At 47.5% G+C, this 15,800-nt stretch overlaps 1 protein-coding gene across 1 annotated transcript in view; it reads right to left on the bottom strand.

Moving 5' to 3' along the window:
• Positions 1–15,800, bottom strand: part of BMERB1 (bMERB domain containing 1) — a 114,801-nt gene that overhangs the window by 39,190 nt on the left and 59,811 nt on the right. Inside the window, exon 2 of the mRNA XM_021698288.1 lies at positions 4,597–4,720. Coding sequence (XP_021553963.1) covers positions 4,597–4,720 — 124 coding nt within the window. The remainder of the gene's footprint in view (positions 1–4,596; positions 4,721–15,800) is intronic.

Below are 15,800 nucleotides of genomic sequence, written 5' to 3'. Positions count from 1 at the left end.
CAAGCCCTATTCAAGATGCTGGGAAGATAGAACAGTGAGGAAGATGAATAAGATTCCTACCCTCGTGGTGTATACTCTAAAGAATTTCCTTCCTCCCTTCCCTCATTCACTCACTGAATCAATACTCTGGGATCACCACATCCTAGCTTGGCTTCTGATTAGCTAATGCAACCGTGGGCAAATTTTTTAACCTCCAATTTTCTCTTCTCTAATAGGGGTGCAAGAATAGGAGCCATATAGCTATGTAAGGGTCTGGCTCTGAGAAATAGCCAGGAAACTGAATTCAAGAACAGCCCACACGTGGCCTGCTAGCCTGGGAGGCTGAGGATGATGGATGAGGCGTTTGTTTGCATCTGAGTGGGCAGTGATCTCTCTCCTGTCCACCCTGGGCCCATCGTGCACTGCAGAGATTGGCAAGGTGGGTGCACCTCCAGGCAAGGTTGCATACTGTACCAGGCTGGGCCTGGGGGGGCTGTCAGTAGAATCCACTATTGTCTGCAGGCTCCTAGCAAGTCCCCCCAACCCCGGGGGGCCTGGAAGCCGGCCCCTCCCCTGGAGAATGGCACTGAGCCCCTCTTATGTGTTGACTACACTGACCTCCTTCTGTATCCTTTGAATAACTTGATTGATTCCAGTATCTACTGATGCATTGGTGGCACAGGGGTGAGCCTAGCTGTTTTCAAGGATCTACGGTTGAGATTTGTCCCTAAGTGGGCATGATGGGGAAATTCAATGAGTCAAGAGTTTAGTGCCCTGCTTGGCCCAGGGCTGGAGCTTACACGCTAGCTGTTCTTGTCATTGCTCACTCACTGCGTGCCAGGCATGGGCCAGATCCCGGGGATACCGAACGTGTGCACACACCAGATGCAAAGGTCAGTAAATGCAAAGTGACAGCCATTGTTCCTGTAGCAGCAAAAAAAAAAAAAAAACCTTTGCTCCCTCTTAAGCACCCTCAGGCTGAAGGGAGCTTTTCAGTACTTTACAGCAGAACTCCCGTTCTCTGTCTTCTTTCATTTTTTTTTTTTAAAGATTTTATTTATTTATTTGAGAGAGAGAGAGAATGAGAGACAGAGAGCATGAGAGGGAGGAGGGTCAGAGGGAGAAGCAGACTCCCTGCTGAGCAGGGAGCCCGATGCGGGACTCGATCCCGGGACTCCAGGATCATGACCTGAGCCGAAGGCAGTCGCTTAACCAACTGAGCCACCCAGGCGCCCCTTCTTTCATTTTTTTTTTAAAGAGAGAGAGCGCACGCGAGTGGGGAGTTGGAAGAGGGAGGGACAGAATCTTTTTTTTTTTTTAAGATTTTATTTATTTATTTGAGAGAGAAAGCGGGAGCCGGGGGAGGGGCAGAAGCAGGCTCTCCACTGAGCAGGGAACCCGATATTGGGCTCCATCCCAGGACTCTGAGATCATGACCTGAGCCAAAGGCAGACGCTTAACCGACCGACTGGGCCACCCAGGCGCCCCAAGTAAAGGTTATATATTAAGTAATAGAAGAACAGTTGTAAAACTAGCTGTCAGAATTAATAAAAACCGTTACTATTAACATAGGTCATTTTTATGAATTGGGATTAAAGATAGAACGGAGGAAGAAAGACTTAATTTGCATGTACGGGCACACCTCGTTTTACTGTGCTTCGCTTTATTACGCTTCGAAGATACTGCATTTTTTACAAATCGAAGGTTCAAGACTTCGGTGGAGGAAGTTGGTGCAGATGTGGTGGGAATAACAAGAGAACCGGAATGAGAAGTGGAACCTAAAGATGGGACTGAATTGCTACCATCTCTTGATAAAACATTAACAAGTAAGGAGCTGCTTCTCACGGATGAGCAAAGAAAATGGTTTCTTTTTTTTTTTTTAAGCCTTTCTTTCTTTCTTTTCTTTCTTTCTTTCTTTCTTTCTTTCTTCTTTCTTAAGATTTTATTTATTTATTTGACAGAGAGAGACACAGCGAGAGAGGGAACACAAGCAGGGGGAGTGGGAGAGGGAGAAGCAGGCTTCCCGTGGAGCAGGGAGCCCGATGCAGGGCTCGATCCCAGGACCCTGGGATCATGACCTGAGCCGAAGGCAGACGCTTAACGACTGAGCCACCCAGGCGCCCCAAAGAAAATGGTTTCTGAAGATGCCATGCAATTGTCAAAATGACAACAAAGGACTGAGAATATGACATGAACTTAGTGGATAAAGCAGCGACGGGGTTTGGAGGGTTGACCCCAGTTTGGAAGGAAGTTCTACTGTGGGTGAGATGCGATCAAGGAGCATCCCATGCTACCGAGAAATCGTTCAGGAAAAGAAGAATCCATCCAAGCGGCAGACTTCATTGTTTTATTTTTAAGAACCTACCACAGCCACCCCCACCTTCGGCAGCCACCACCCTGATCGGTCAGCGCCATCAACATGGAGGCAAGACCCTCCACCGGCAAAAGGATTACAGCTCTCTGAAAGCTCAGAAGTGGGTTTTTTGTTTTGTTTTGTTTTGTTTAGCAATAGAGCTAATTAATTAAGGCCTGTGCATTGTTTTTTTAAGACAACACATTTGCACACTTAATAAACAACAGTATAGTGTAAACATAACTTTTATAAGCACTGGGAAGCCAACAAAATTCATCTTACTCACCTAGCAAGGTTTGCTTTATTGCAGGGGTCCGGAACGGAACCCACAATACCTCTAAGGCGCACCTGTATTATTTAGAGAGTGTGATCATCCCAACCCTCTTGCTGCCAGTGAACTCTCAACTATTCCATACTTTATGGCTTTTCCCTTTGCCCTGAGTTCATCCACAAGTAGGAGCTGCACGGAAATTTCTGCATTTCCTGACCTATGCCTGGATCCTTGCTGTTTGCTCGTTTCCGCGGGGTGACTATACCCGTTACTTCAGTTCAGTAATCGAGGGTGATCCCCGAGAATCTGTGTCTAGTTCTGTGGTCTCCCGCACATGACAGACAAAGACACAGAACTTCCTGCCACTCATCTGCACTTGGGTAACCCACAGGCACCTCAAACTCCTGTCCAGCCCTGGCTTTCTCGGTGGTTGGAATCACCTGACTTAATAGAACACCTGGTCTTAGTTAATACTTCTCCCACACAACCAATCCTTCCTCGAGTTCTTTTGAAAAACCAAAACCAAAACAAAAACCATGAGGAGGAAAGGATTGTTTCTCCACACTCATGTATGTATTGGTTTAGTTTATTTCCAGATCAAAGGGAAGATGTTTCTTATTCGTAGGGTGGGGATGTTCTAGAACTTTCCTCCAAGGGCTCCTGGGAGGAGGGATCGTGCCCATGAAGCACTTAGCACAGGGTCTGGCCCACACAGAGAGCTAAATAAATGGCAGCTATTAATCCTGCGGTCTACCTCACGGGGTGAGAGAGAAGGTCACATTATGCAGTATATGTAGAAGGTCATCCAAGGAGAATATGGGTTTTGAAAGCAGGAAGAGCCGGATCTGAATCCTAATTGCTCTATTTACTAGCTGGGAGGCCCGAGGAGGTTAACTTCCCTGAGCCTCAGTCTTTCTCATCTGTAAAATGGGATAATCCCATAACGGACCTCAGTGAAATCAGTGAAAGAATGCGTGGAATGTGTCCCTTCCAGTGCCGGCCCAGAAGGCGCGATGTTGCTGCTTTTTCCAGTGGAAGTTGGGTCAAATCATCTGATTCTGGGGTTGCCAGTGACTCCAGGAGAGAGGTACTATCATTCCCCGCCTGCCCCCCTCCCCCCGATTTCACAAGTCAGGGAAATGAAGCTCAGGGAGAACTTGCCCCAAGCTCTCCCAGGTTTTTTGGATCTCATAACTATCTGAACCCAGAGTGTGCGCGCTTAACGACGTGGACACAGGTACCACCTCTGGGTCCCTATGTCTCCCTCTCTCGCTTCCCTTTTCTCTTCTCAGAAGCAAACATAGAAAGAGCTTGGGCTCTTTGAGGCTTTGAGTCAGACTGGCTTGGATTCAATCCCAACTTCAGGATCTTGTTTAAAATGGAACACTCTAGGGCGCCTGGGTGGCTCAGATGGTTAAGCGTCTGCCTTCGGCTCAGGTCATGATCCCAGGGTCCTGGGATCGAGTCCCGCATCGGGCTCTCTGCTCCTTGGGAGCCTGCTTCTCCCTCTGCCTCTCTCTCTCTCTCTGTCTCTCATGAATAAATAAATAACAATCTTTAAAAAAATAAAAAAAATAATAAAATAAAATAGAAGACTCTAGGGGGCGCCTGGGTGGCGCAGTTGGTTGAGCATCCAACTCTTGGTTTCAGCTCAGGTCCTATCTCAGGGTTGTGAGATCGAGCCCCGCGCTGGGCTTTGTGCTCAGCGCTAAGTCAGCTTAAGACTCTCCCTCCTTCTCCCTCTGCCCCTCCCCCAATGCTCACTCTCTCTCCCAAATAAATCTTTAAAAAACAGATAAATAAAAAATAAAATGGAAGACTCTGATACCCACGCCTCTAGGCCATCGTGAGAATCAAATAAGAGTTTTTTAAATGTACGTAATGCCTTTATCCCGGCGTCTGGCCTGTGGTAATACATAGTAAATGGTAGTTTCTCTGGGTGTCCCCGTCTCCCCACCCCTTCTTTTTCTCGGCCACCTCCCGAGGCACTCACATAAACCTAAGCTCAGACTCCCGTCGGACCAAGACTTCTCGGAGGCGCTGAATCTTCGCCATCTCCAGTTCGATCTCCTCCGGCATCATGGTTGTCTCTGCCATGCAGATGATGTCCAGCTGATCTGTGCAGGAGACATGAAACATAGGTGTCAAGGCCCCAAAGCCACCCCAGTTTTCAAGAATTCCCTTAGGACCGTCCTCATCCTCGTTCCAGGGAGCAAGCAGCCTTTGCCCCAGCACCCTGGGCGCACCGCGAGGGCACACAGACGACAGCCTGAGGGGCACGTGTGCATTTAAGGAGCCAGCCCTTGGGAACCCAGAAAACACGTTTTCCATGGGAATCCCTGTTACGATGGCAAGAGGAGGTTCAGGCGGGCTCACCAAACCTGTTCAGGGGTGTACACGTGGCTTTGGCGGTCCCTGCCTGGTCCCAGCTCCCGAGCCTCTGCTCTCCTTGACTGCAGCCATTTGTCCTTTGTCCCAGCCTCAAGACCAAGGCCAACTTCAGGCAGAAAATCATTTTATGGGCGCCTGGGTGGGTCAGTCTGTTAAGCATCTGCCTTCAGCTCAGGTCATGATCCTGGAGTCTCGGGATTGAGTCCCGCGTCGGGCTCCCTGCTCGGCGGGGAGTCTGCTTCTCCCTCTGACCCTCCCCCCTCTCATGCTTTCTCTCTCTCAAATAAGTAAATAAAATCTTTTTTAAAAATCATGTTATAATCATTCTTTTACAGCAATACTATTAATTATTATCTTACAGAAATACTAAGTAAGGTAAGGAATAGTAATATGAAGTAATACAAGTTTGTTGCACAAAATTCAGCTCATACAGCTAGGCAAAAAAAAAAAAAAAGAACAAAGAGTCATCTGTAACCCCACTGCCCAGAGAGAACCACGATCCACATGTTGATGGACATTCTTCCTGTCCCGTATTTATTTGATGTACATTCTTCCAATATATATATGATAATTTATATGATTAGAATAACTTAATGATTATATATATTATATATGTGGTGTGCATATTTAGGGTAATACATATGGGGTTTTTATATGTTTTCTATGCAGAATATTATATACACACATGTATTTCGTAGTAGCAAAGATACGAAATCACCTAAATGCCTATCAGTGGATGAATGGATAAAAAAAGATGTGGTATATAGACAAATGGAATATTATTCAGCCACGAGGAGGGAGGATATCCTTTGTGACAGCAAGGATGGACTTTGAGCATATTATACTAAGTGAGGAAATTGAGACAAAGACAGGTACTGTATGATTATCACTTACATGTGGAACCTAAATAGTCAAACTTGTAGAAAACAGAGTAAAATGGTGGTTACCAGGGGATTGGAGAGGAGGATAAAATTGATTTTGTTTAAAGAGTTGTTAAGGGTACAAACTTGCAATAAGGAGTAAGTACACATACCTTTTTTTTTTAAGATTTTATTTATGTATTTATTTATGTATTTATTTTAAGATTTTATTTATTTATTTGAGAGAGAGAGAGAGCGACAGAGAGCATGAGTGGGGAGGAGAGGGACAAGCAGACTCCTGCTGAGCAGGGAGCCTGATATGGGGCTTGAACCCAGGACCCTGGGAACGTGACCTGAGCCGAAGGCAGACGCTCAACCAACTAAGCCACCCAGGCGCCCCAATACACATACCTTTAAAAAAAAAATTGGAAAAATATATGCTAAAATGTCAGTAGTTAAAAATGTTCATACACACCCACACCATTGTATACCTATATTTCTGCCACGATGCAGGTCTGGTTTTTGTCATATAAAGTTAGGGTCTCACATTTTATTACCTATTCTTTTCACATAACATATCGTGAGCATTTCCACACGTCCTTGGATGTTCTTCCCCAGCAGCAGTGGGAAAGGTTGTGTGATCTTCTATTTGTGGCTGTATCGTGAATCACTCCACCAACCCCCAGACGTTTAGATTGTTTTCCATTTTCCCCACCATAATCAGCCCCGTGACGAGCGTTCTCGAAGCTCAGTCCTTGTGTGCATCGAGGAGGTGCCTTTAGGCCACATTGCCGGAGTGAATGGCTGGGTTTTAAAGGCTGCAGTATCCTAAGATCTTTCACGGTTAGAGAAAAAGGTATAGGGGAGGAGATAGTTTGCTTTACTGAGACCAACTCCACATGACCCACATCTGTTCCTTCTACACCCAGCAACTTGCTTCTGCTGCCTGGCGTCTGTCTTTGTCCTTACCTCCAAGCTGATGGTTTGGAAAGCTTCCACCCATCAGAACTCCCCAATGTGCTGAGGATGCAGGAGGAAGGCTGTAACCTAGAGCAGATTCCCACCTGGAAACCAATGCCCTCCCTAATGCTCTCCGAGATAATTCACAATTTGTAAGAAATAAACGAGGACAAAGGCAAGGGGAAAAGACCAAGAAATGAGTCGGGGTGAAGAAATTGTGGCATATGGCAGCCCTAGGCCAGCTGCAGATCTTGTCCCCGCTTGGCTCGGCCCCCCAGAGGAGCGTCTGCTTCTCTTTATACTTTCTGAGAACTCCCAGATCTCCCAGCATGGACAGTGCACGGTGTTGAGCCAGGGAGGAGGGCAGGGCGTCTAGATGGGTGGCGGGGAGATGGGCAGACGGAGGAAATGTTAAATCGGGCATATTCACTATCCCTTCCACGGCCCTCCAAGCATGGCACATCCTGAAGACCATCCTGTGGTCAGGCCAAGCTGGTGCAGAAACAGGGGTAGGAGGGGAGACGGGGAGGATGGAGGGGGTGAGTGTCAGAAAGGGTGAGGGAAGAGGATCAGAGGAGCTGTCTCAGGACTGGGACTTGAGAAGAGAGAAGATGTCTAAGGAGGAATTTTAGGAATTGTCCATGTGACGTGCTGAGTCATGATCTCAAGGCTTCTGGAATCAGATTTGGGGTCCTCTTGCCCCACCCCCCGCCCCAAGACTGAGATGGCTCCTGGGGCTGGAGCAATGAGGCCCGACTTGAGGAAGGAGGAAGGAAGGAAGGCACAGGATAAAAATAGTAATATTAATTGAGCATTACTGTGTGCCGGACTCCAACCAGGCTAGAGGCCCAGCTTGGAGGAGCGTGGACTCTGGGCACAGGGCAATAGAGGGTCATGGTGACCAGGGGTGGGGAGGTGGGGGGCGTTCTGGAGTCAGATGGCTGGGGTTTGAGTCCTAGCTCTGCCCCTCACTACCCGTGTGGCCCCAGAGACTTAGTTAACATCTCGTGACTCAGTTTCCTCCTGTGTCATGTGAGGACACCCAGGGCAGTCGTGAGGATGGAATCAACCGAGGCACGTCAGCCTCCATGTGTGGTTATGATGCCTTTGGTCATCACCACCAGCTCGCTCTGCCGTGCCATCTCTTTTAATCCTCACCATAAACCAGCAGGATCAAGATGTTCTCTGTTGAACAAATAAGGAAACAAAGGCTCAGAGCTGGCTAGGAAAGGAGCTGAGCCCTCGTCTGCCTCCAAAACGCAGGTACTTCACCCCATCACAGCTGCCAACGGCAGCTGCATGACCTTGAATGAGCCCTTTACCTCTCAGCATCTCTTCCTTCCTTTTTCAGTAGCTACCATGTGCTATGCTGTGCTGAGGCTTTATATGATCTCACTTAATCCCTATTTTATACCTGATGAATCAGAGGCTTCGAGAAAGAAGTGACTTGGCCAGCATCCCACAATCAGAACGTTGCAGAGTTAGAATGCAAATCCAGGGCTCAATCTCTCTCTCTCTCTCTCTCTCAAGCACATTATATAGCCTCTGGGCCAGGGCTAAAGGCATTCATGGTTGGGAAAGCCTGTCCTTAACCACCCCACAGGGATAAGTATTCTCATTTCTCACATTGTGGTTCAGATGGGCAGCCTGATTTCCATAGGACAGAGGTTGAAAAGGGCCACATATCCTGGGGCGAAACATGGGACAAAGACTCACACTCCACGGATTGGCATTTTACCTCCACACCTCCGCACCTGAGGCTCCAGGTGCTGAGAGGAACGTTTAGCGTTGACTTGGGGCAGAGAATGGGGTTGATACCTGTGTTGAAAAGCCTTGCTCATGCGTGCTTTCTTTCTCCTGGAGAAAGGAGCAAAGCCTAGACCTCACATTAGATGCGAGATGGTTAGAATCCCTTCTTATGCTGAGTGCTCCTTGCCAGGCACTGTGCTGGGCTCACGATAAGCCTCATGTCAGTTAATCTTCACAGCATCCTGGGTGAGGGATTAGCAACTACGGCCACAGGCCAAATCTGGCCCCCTTGCCTGATTGTGCAAATGAAGTTTTATTGAAACACTGGCCATGCTCATTCATTTATGTATTATTTATGGCCACTTCCACGTTACAACCGCAGAACTTTGTAGTTGCAACAGCAACAGAGACCGCGTGGTCCATAAAACCTCAAATATTTACTGTCTGGCCCTTTACAGAAAAAGTTTACCAACCCCTGCCCTAGATGGTAGATGCTATAATTTCCCCAGTTTAAAGATTAAAAAAAAAAAAAAAAAGGTTTACCTGGTAACAGTAAGAGCTAACATTGATTGATATTTATCATATGCTAGGATCAAATTACCTTATTCAATTCTCAAAACAAGCCCTATTTAGCACCCCCATTTCACAGATAAGCAAGTTGAAGCTCAAGAAAAGAAATAAGTAGGGCACCTGGGTGGCTCAGATGGTTAAGCATCCGCCTTCAGCTCAGGTCATGATCTCAGGGTCCTGGGATCGAGTCCCGCATCAGGCTTCTTGCTTGGTGGTGAGTCTGCTTCTCCCTCTCCCTCTCCCTCTCCCCCTGCTCATGCTCTCTCTCTCTGTCTCAAATGAATAAATAAAATCTTAAAAAAAGAAATAAGTAGAAGAGCTGAAATTTAAAATCAGGTCTGTCCTACTCCAGAGCCCTTGTCATAATAATCACATTCAAGAACTACCTCCCCACTTAAGAAGTATCATCATCATCTTGACGAGAGAAAATTGAGCATATCGGGAGTAGCTGTTCTCAAGTGTTAGCAGGCGTGCTGATTATCTGGGCAGCTTGTTAAAAAGGCAGATTCTCGGGCGCCTGGGTGGCTCAGTTGGTTGAGCGACTGCCTTCGGCTCAGGTCATGATCCTGGAGTCCCAGGATCAAGTCCCGCATCGGGCTCCCTGCTCAGCGGGGAGTCTGCTTCTCCCTCTTCCGCTCACCCCGCTTGTGCTCTCTCTCTCTCACTCTCTCTTTCAAATAAATAAATAAAATAAAATCTTAAAAAAAAAAAAAAGGCAGATTCTCTGCTTCTACCCTCAGAGATAACCCCACAGATTAGGCTAAAACCGGGTTGGGGAGTCGTGTCCAGGGAACTTCTGTAGAAAGTCTTTAGGCCAGACTCTGAGAAACGCTGGTAGGGGTCTTAAATAAATGAGTGTTACACACGGTCAGCTTCTTTTCAGTCTTGAGTGACAGAGGTAGCATGATGGAAACCTTCCTGACACCATTTTCCAGCTAGAGGGCAGGCATCCAACAGCTGCCAATGAGCGTGTCCATGAGGAGGACAAATCCTGGAAAAAGATGGACAGTCGGGGCGTTTGGATGGCTCAGTGGGTTAGGCATCTGCCTTCGGCTCAGGTCATGATCCCAGGGTCCTGGGATCGAGCCCCGAGTCAGGCTCCTTGCTCAGTGGGGAATCTGCTTCTCCCTCTCCCTCTGCCCCTCCGCCCTCTCATGCTCTCTCTCTCTAGCTCTCGCTCTCTCTCAAATGGGTAAATAAAATCTTAAAGGAAAAAATAAAAAAGATGGACAAGCTAGAGAACACGGTGCCTACAAGGCTCCAGGGCTGCTGTATAGAGAGAGAGCAGAGCACTAAGGCAAGGAAGTCCCCAGTGCTCCAACCGCCGCTGCCGTCACTGAGCTCCCAGGAGCTGAGTCACTTCTGGGGGATGAGGCAGCTAAATCCATCTTTTTATCCCCAAATGTCACACCAGGGAAATGCATGCCTCATGAGCCCTAGAGCACCAGCTAACAAGAGCTGAGCACTGGGCATGACTGGGACGCACCTGCACGTTTCACCATATACCTTGAAAACTGAAAGCTGTCCAGGGATGGGGGGTAGGGTGGGAGGCGGTGGTGAGAGTGGATGAGGGCTGGCCATCTCCTAGAAGCTCATGATTTAAATATAGACAGGAAGGGGAACAGAGAATATATGGTGGGGAGCAAAGAAGCCTTCCCTAATCTGTCTTTTCCAACCATGGGTGCAAATAGGACTTTAAGCCCAGGGTCCCCCAGGCATCCCCCTCTCTTGTTTCTGCTTCGTAACTTTCACGCACCTGGTACATGCCCCGGAGCTCAAGAACCTGGAGCATTTACTGTGAGTGTGGTGCTGTGTCCCCACGCACCCAAGTGCCTTGGCAGGGATATGCTAGCATTATTACCCTTCCTTTACAGACTGGTAAGATGAGGCTCAGAGATGGGCGCCTGGGTGGCTCAGTCGTTAAGCGTCTGCCTTCGGCTCAGGTCATGATCCCAGGGTCCTGGGATCGAGTCCCACATTGGGTTCCCTCCTCGGCGGGAAGCCTGCTCTCCCTCTCCCACTCCCGGGGCTTGTGTTCCTGCTCTCGCTATCTCTGTCTCTGTCAAATAAATAAATAAAATCTTTTAAAAAAAAAAAAAAAGAAAAAAGAAAAAAAAAAAAAAAAAAAAGATGAGGCTCAGAGAGATCCTAAGTCATGGGCCAAAATCATTGAGCTGGTGAGCGCCAGAGCTGGAACTTGACCCGCATCTGTCTGATTTCAAAGCCCATGTTGTAGATCAAAGGGCTACGGATGAGCATTTCCAAAGCCTCAATCAGCACATGGAATTCACCACAGCCATGCATCACACAGTATCTGGTATGACCTGAACAGGCTGCTACCCCCGAACCCCCGCCCCAATTCCTATGTTGAAATCCTAAACCCTAGTGTGATGGTCTTAGGAGAGGGAACCTTTGGGAGGTAATCAGGGTTGGATGAGGTCATGTGGGTGGGGCCCCATGATGGGATCAGTGTCCTTATCAGAAGTGACACCAGAGCTCGCTTTCTCCTCCTCCGCTCTCCCCTCTGCAAGGACACAATGAGAAGACAGCCATCAACAAGCCAGGGAGGGGCTCTCACCAAACACCACATCTGCCAGTGCCTTCATCTTGGACCTCTGAGCCTCCAGAACCATGAGAAGTCAATGTTTATGGCTTAAGCCCCGCAGTCTATGGTATTTTGCTAAAGCTGCCCAAGCAAAAACACAATCTATACCATCATTTACTCAATAGTTCTTTAGATTGGCTTTTTTTTTCCCACTCAAATAAGCTCCTTAAAGGAAATTTCCTATCATATCCATAAAGAACAAGTCACCATTACTTAGCATAATCGGGAAGTAGCCATAAAGATAATTCCAATGGAAACAAAGCAATGTTGTTAAATTCCGGCTAAATGCTCATAGTGAAGCCAAATTCTTCTTTCTCAACAAGGTGGATTAGCAAGTCCTAGAAAGTTAGCAAGTCCTAGAAAGTTAGCAAGTGCTAGAGAGGTATTAAAGGCAAACCACCAGACTGAAGCTTTCTTTGGTAATCATAAAGGTTAATAATTGGGGTGGGGGGGAAAGATTTTCCCACAATGTAATTTGATGTTGTTTGATGCTAGAAGCATCTGAGCACCACTGGGGGTACCCCTCTCAGCACCCCCACCCAGAAAAGCTGTCATACAATGGGATTCCAGCCCTTTGGGTTGCAAGGGTGTTAGAGGTCAGCCTCATGTCCATGTCCGACAGGGTGTGACCAGACATAACAGGATTGGGTTCTGAGGGTCCCTTGGCAAAGAGCAATAGGCCTACACTCTGGAGTTGTCACTGGAAAATTAAATGAGAACACAAGTCTGAAGGAAAAGTCTCAACTATGTGTCAACTTTCTCACCCAAAGATGCATCAGCCAACTGAGTCACGATTTCAACCCAGCTCATATCATCAAGGCAATTACTTGAGTGGACATACTAATCTCAGCCCCAACGCACATTTATAAGGTGTCTAGCATCCTCAGAACATCCTCAGAAGGACACCTGAAAGAAGGGCCTTGGGGGTTGCCTGTGGGGGGTGGGGGGCCATGTTAGGAGGAACCCCTTCCACCATTGTTTGAATTTTTTTTTGAAGATTTTATTTATTTATTTGTCAGAGAGAGAGAGAGAGAGCACAAGCAGGGGGAGGAGGAGGCAGAGGGAGAAGCAGACTCCCCGCTGAGCAGGGAGCCCGATGCGGGGCTCCATTCCAGGACCCTGGGATCATGACCTGAGCCGAAGGCAGATGCTTAACTGAAAGAGCCACCCAGGCGCCCCCATTGTTTGAATTTTTAAGTAAACTTCCCATTTTGGAATAACTTTAGGTTTACAGAGAAGTTGCAAAGTTATCACGGAGACTTCCATATACACTTCACCTATTCCCACCATTGCCAACATCACCAAGACGCTGATGTTGGTGCATTGCTATTGGCTATATTGTTTGGGTTTTAGCACGAGCAGGTATAAATCAAGGTAGATTTTTTAAAAAAAGAAACAAAGAGCAAAGGAAAAGAGTTGGTGGGTACAGGGGCTGTGGGAACCAGGCCAGCCCTTGAAGAGGGCAAGTGAAGGGGATCGTTATGGGCATGGGCTTTGGGGTCTCAGGGTTGCCGCCTCTGCTGGGACCTTGGTCTCACCCATTGATGACTCTGGGCCTCAGGTTCTTCATCTGCAATGTAGGAGCAATCACACCCATTTCATAGGTATTTATGTAAGTGCCAGGCACATAGCAAGTTCTCTCTATAACTCCCTCTGTAATATCTGCCCTTATTATTCCTTTAATAAGTATGCACTGAAAACCCACTTTGTGCCAGACACCACCCTAAGCAATGAAGATGGAATAAAACAGACAAAATCCCTGCCCTCGTCAAGTTGACCTTCCAGGAAGGGGCTTACGTGTCAGGGAGGAAGGTCATTCGTACACCATCAGCTTATCCCTGATGGTAGATTTGGACAGATTCTGGTTCAAGTCTTGGATCTACCACCAAATGTGTGATCTGGACACACCACGTAATCTTCCTAATTTCAGCTTCCTCTTGGGTAAATGGGATTCCTACCTCACAGAGTTGCTGCTCTGGAGGCAACATAAGATGTCAAGTGCTTGGTGCAGCACCTGGCATGATAAAGGGTGCTCAGTATCATTCTGACTGCCCTCATATGTCCTTCCCCTGGAAGAAGCCAGACTGACGTGGGGAAAGAAACAGGATGAGGATCATCAGATCTGGAGATCAACAGGTTGCATCTAGGCCATTCCTCTGTCCCTCTAGGTAAGACTTCAGTCCTCCAACTCCACCTGCCCTGGAAGCAGGGTCTAGAGAGTTCCCAGCAACCCTCTGTTGGGAGCCAGTCTTGGCTCACCACCGAGTGTACCTAGGCATGTCTTCCGACCCAACAGTCTTAAATACCAGGGAAATATATGTGAGCCCCATTACTATATCCTGATGTACTTCTAAGGCTCCTGGTGACACCCCTGCCTTTTATTGTCATCAATCATTCATGTAGGAAAGAAGCTCATCTCAAACCCCAAACGCTGCATTATGGGATGCACCAAGCATCTCGCCTTCTCGCTATAACAGGGAATATAATAGGAAACAGCCGGTTGCTTTTAATGAGTCATCATTTCCCAGGAAGATGAAGCGACTGCTTTTAATTCCAACACTCCCGGCTGCTCCATTCCCCCCAGCCTGCCTCGTGAAGGAGGATGCCACTGGGTCCTGCATGTAATCACCCCTCCTGCCGCACCAGGCCTTCCCAAATGTACTCTCTTTAAGTCACGATCACCCCGCAAGGAAGGTTTTGCAGCCGAGGAAGCTTGACTTGCCTCCAAATCTTGGCCATGGTTATTATTCTCTGATGTGATTTTGGGCTCATTTTTTAGCTTCTCTGAGTTTCTATTTTCTCAGCCACATCTGACTTGTCCAAGATGGCAAAAGTAATTAGGAGAACACGCCCTCAGCCCTGGGGTTAAGAAACAAGCATTGGAGCCAAGCCAACCTGGGTTTAAACTCTGGCTCTGCCCCTTTCTAACTGCCAACCTTGGGCAAATAACTTAACCTCTCTAAGCCTCAGTGTCCTTATCTGTAAAATGGGGATAAAGAAGTAGAATATGAGAACACCGAAGGCTCATTCTGAAAGCTCAGGGACCGAAGCTAAGGCAAGAGTTTGATGTCACCCCTGCTCAGCAGCCTCTAAGCACTTCATTTGGACCTGAGTCTCTCGCCCTCAGCACTGTTGACATTTAGGGCCAGATCTTTCTTTGCTAAGGGGGCTGTCCTGTGCATTGTAGGACGTTTAGCAGTGTCCTGGCCTCTACCCACTAGATGCCAGTAGCATCCTCCCACCAACCCCAAATGTCTTCAAACATTTGCAAATATCCCCTGGGGGACAAAAGTATCCTTGGCTGAGAATCACTGGTTTAGATCCACTTTTTCAGGAGAGCTCCTAGGAACATCTCACTTCCTATTTGCTATACAAGGTAACATATTCACACGTTTCGTGGATTAGGCTGTGGACATCTTGGAGGTGCCATTATTCAGCTTATTACAGTCTACGTAATAGAGAAGGCCAGAGAAACCTACCATGGGAGGGTCCTAGGATGGGGTCATTATCATCTTTGAGGGTGGAAACTGTGGTCTGTAGGGAGGGACCTCAATTCAGTGAAGGACAGGGGACAACCATGCAGTGAGACTGCCCTCCTGCTCACTGGCCATTGTCCATGTCACCGGCTCAGTGGCAGCAGCCATGGCACAGTACCACTGAACTGATGGCATGGCTCGAGTCAGAATGTTGGCTCTGTCCCTTACTGGCTTGTGCCCCTGGACAAGTTATTTAAATTCTTCGAGTTTCCTCTTTCTCACTAAAGTGGGTCTAACGATACCTGCTTACAATATTTGTTCATTCCATAATAACTATTTGCCCAGTTGGTAAGTGGATTGTGCAATCTAGCGCACCCTCAGTATCCATCATTTGTAAGTGGGGACAATAATAGAAACTACTCATTGGTCATAGTGAGGGTTGAGTCAGAGATTTTAAGGCTAGTACATCAAAAAAGACCAAGTCAGATCTCGATGAGTGTCAATTATCATTCACCATCACCATCATCATCACCACCTCCATCATCACCATCACCACCATCATCACCACCATCATCATCACCACCAT

This window comes from Neomonachus schauinslandi, chromosome 5, assembly GCF_002201575.2.
Source record: "Neomonachus schauinslandi chromosome 5, ASM220157v2, whole genome shotgun sequence".
NCBI lineage: Eukaryota > Metazoa > Chordata > Mammalia > Carnivora > Phocidae > Neomonachus > Neomonachus schauinslandi.
This window is presented reverse-complemented; position numbering and strand designations above follow the sequence as displayed.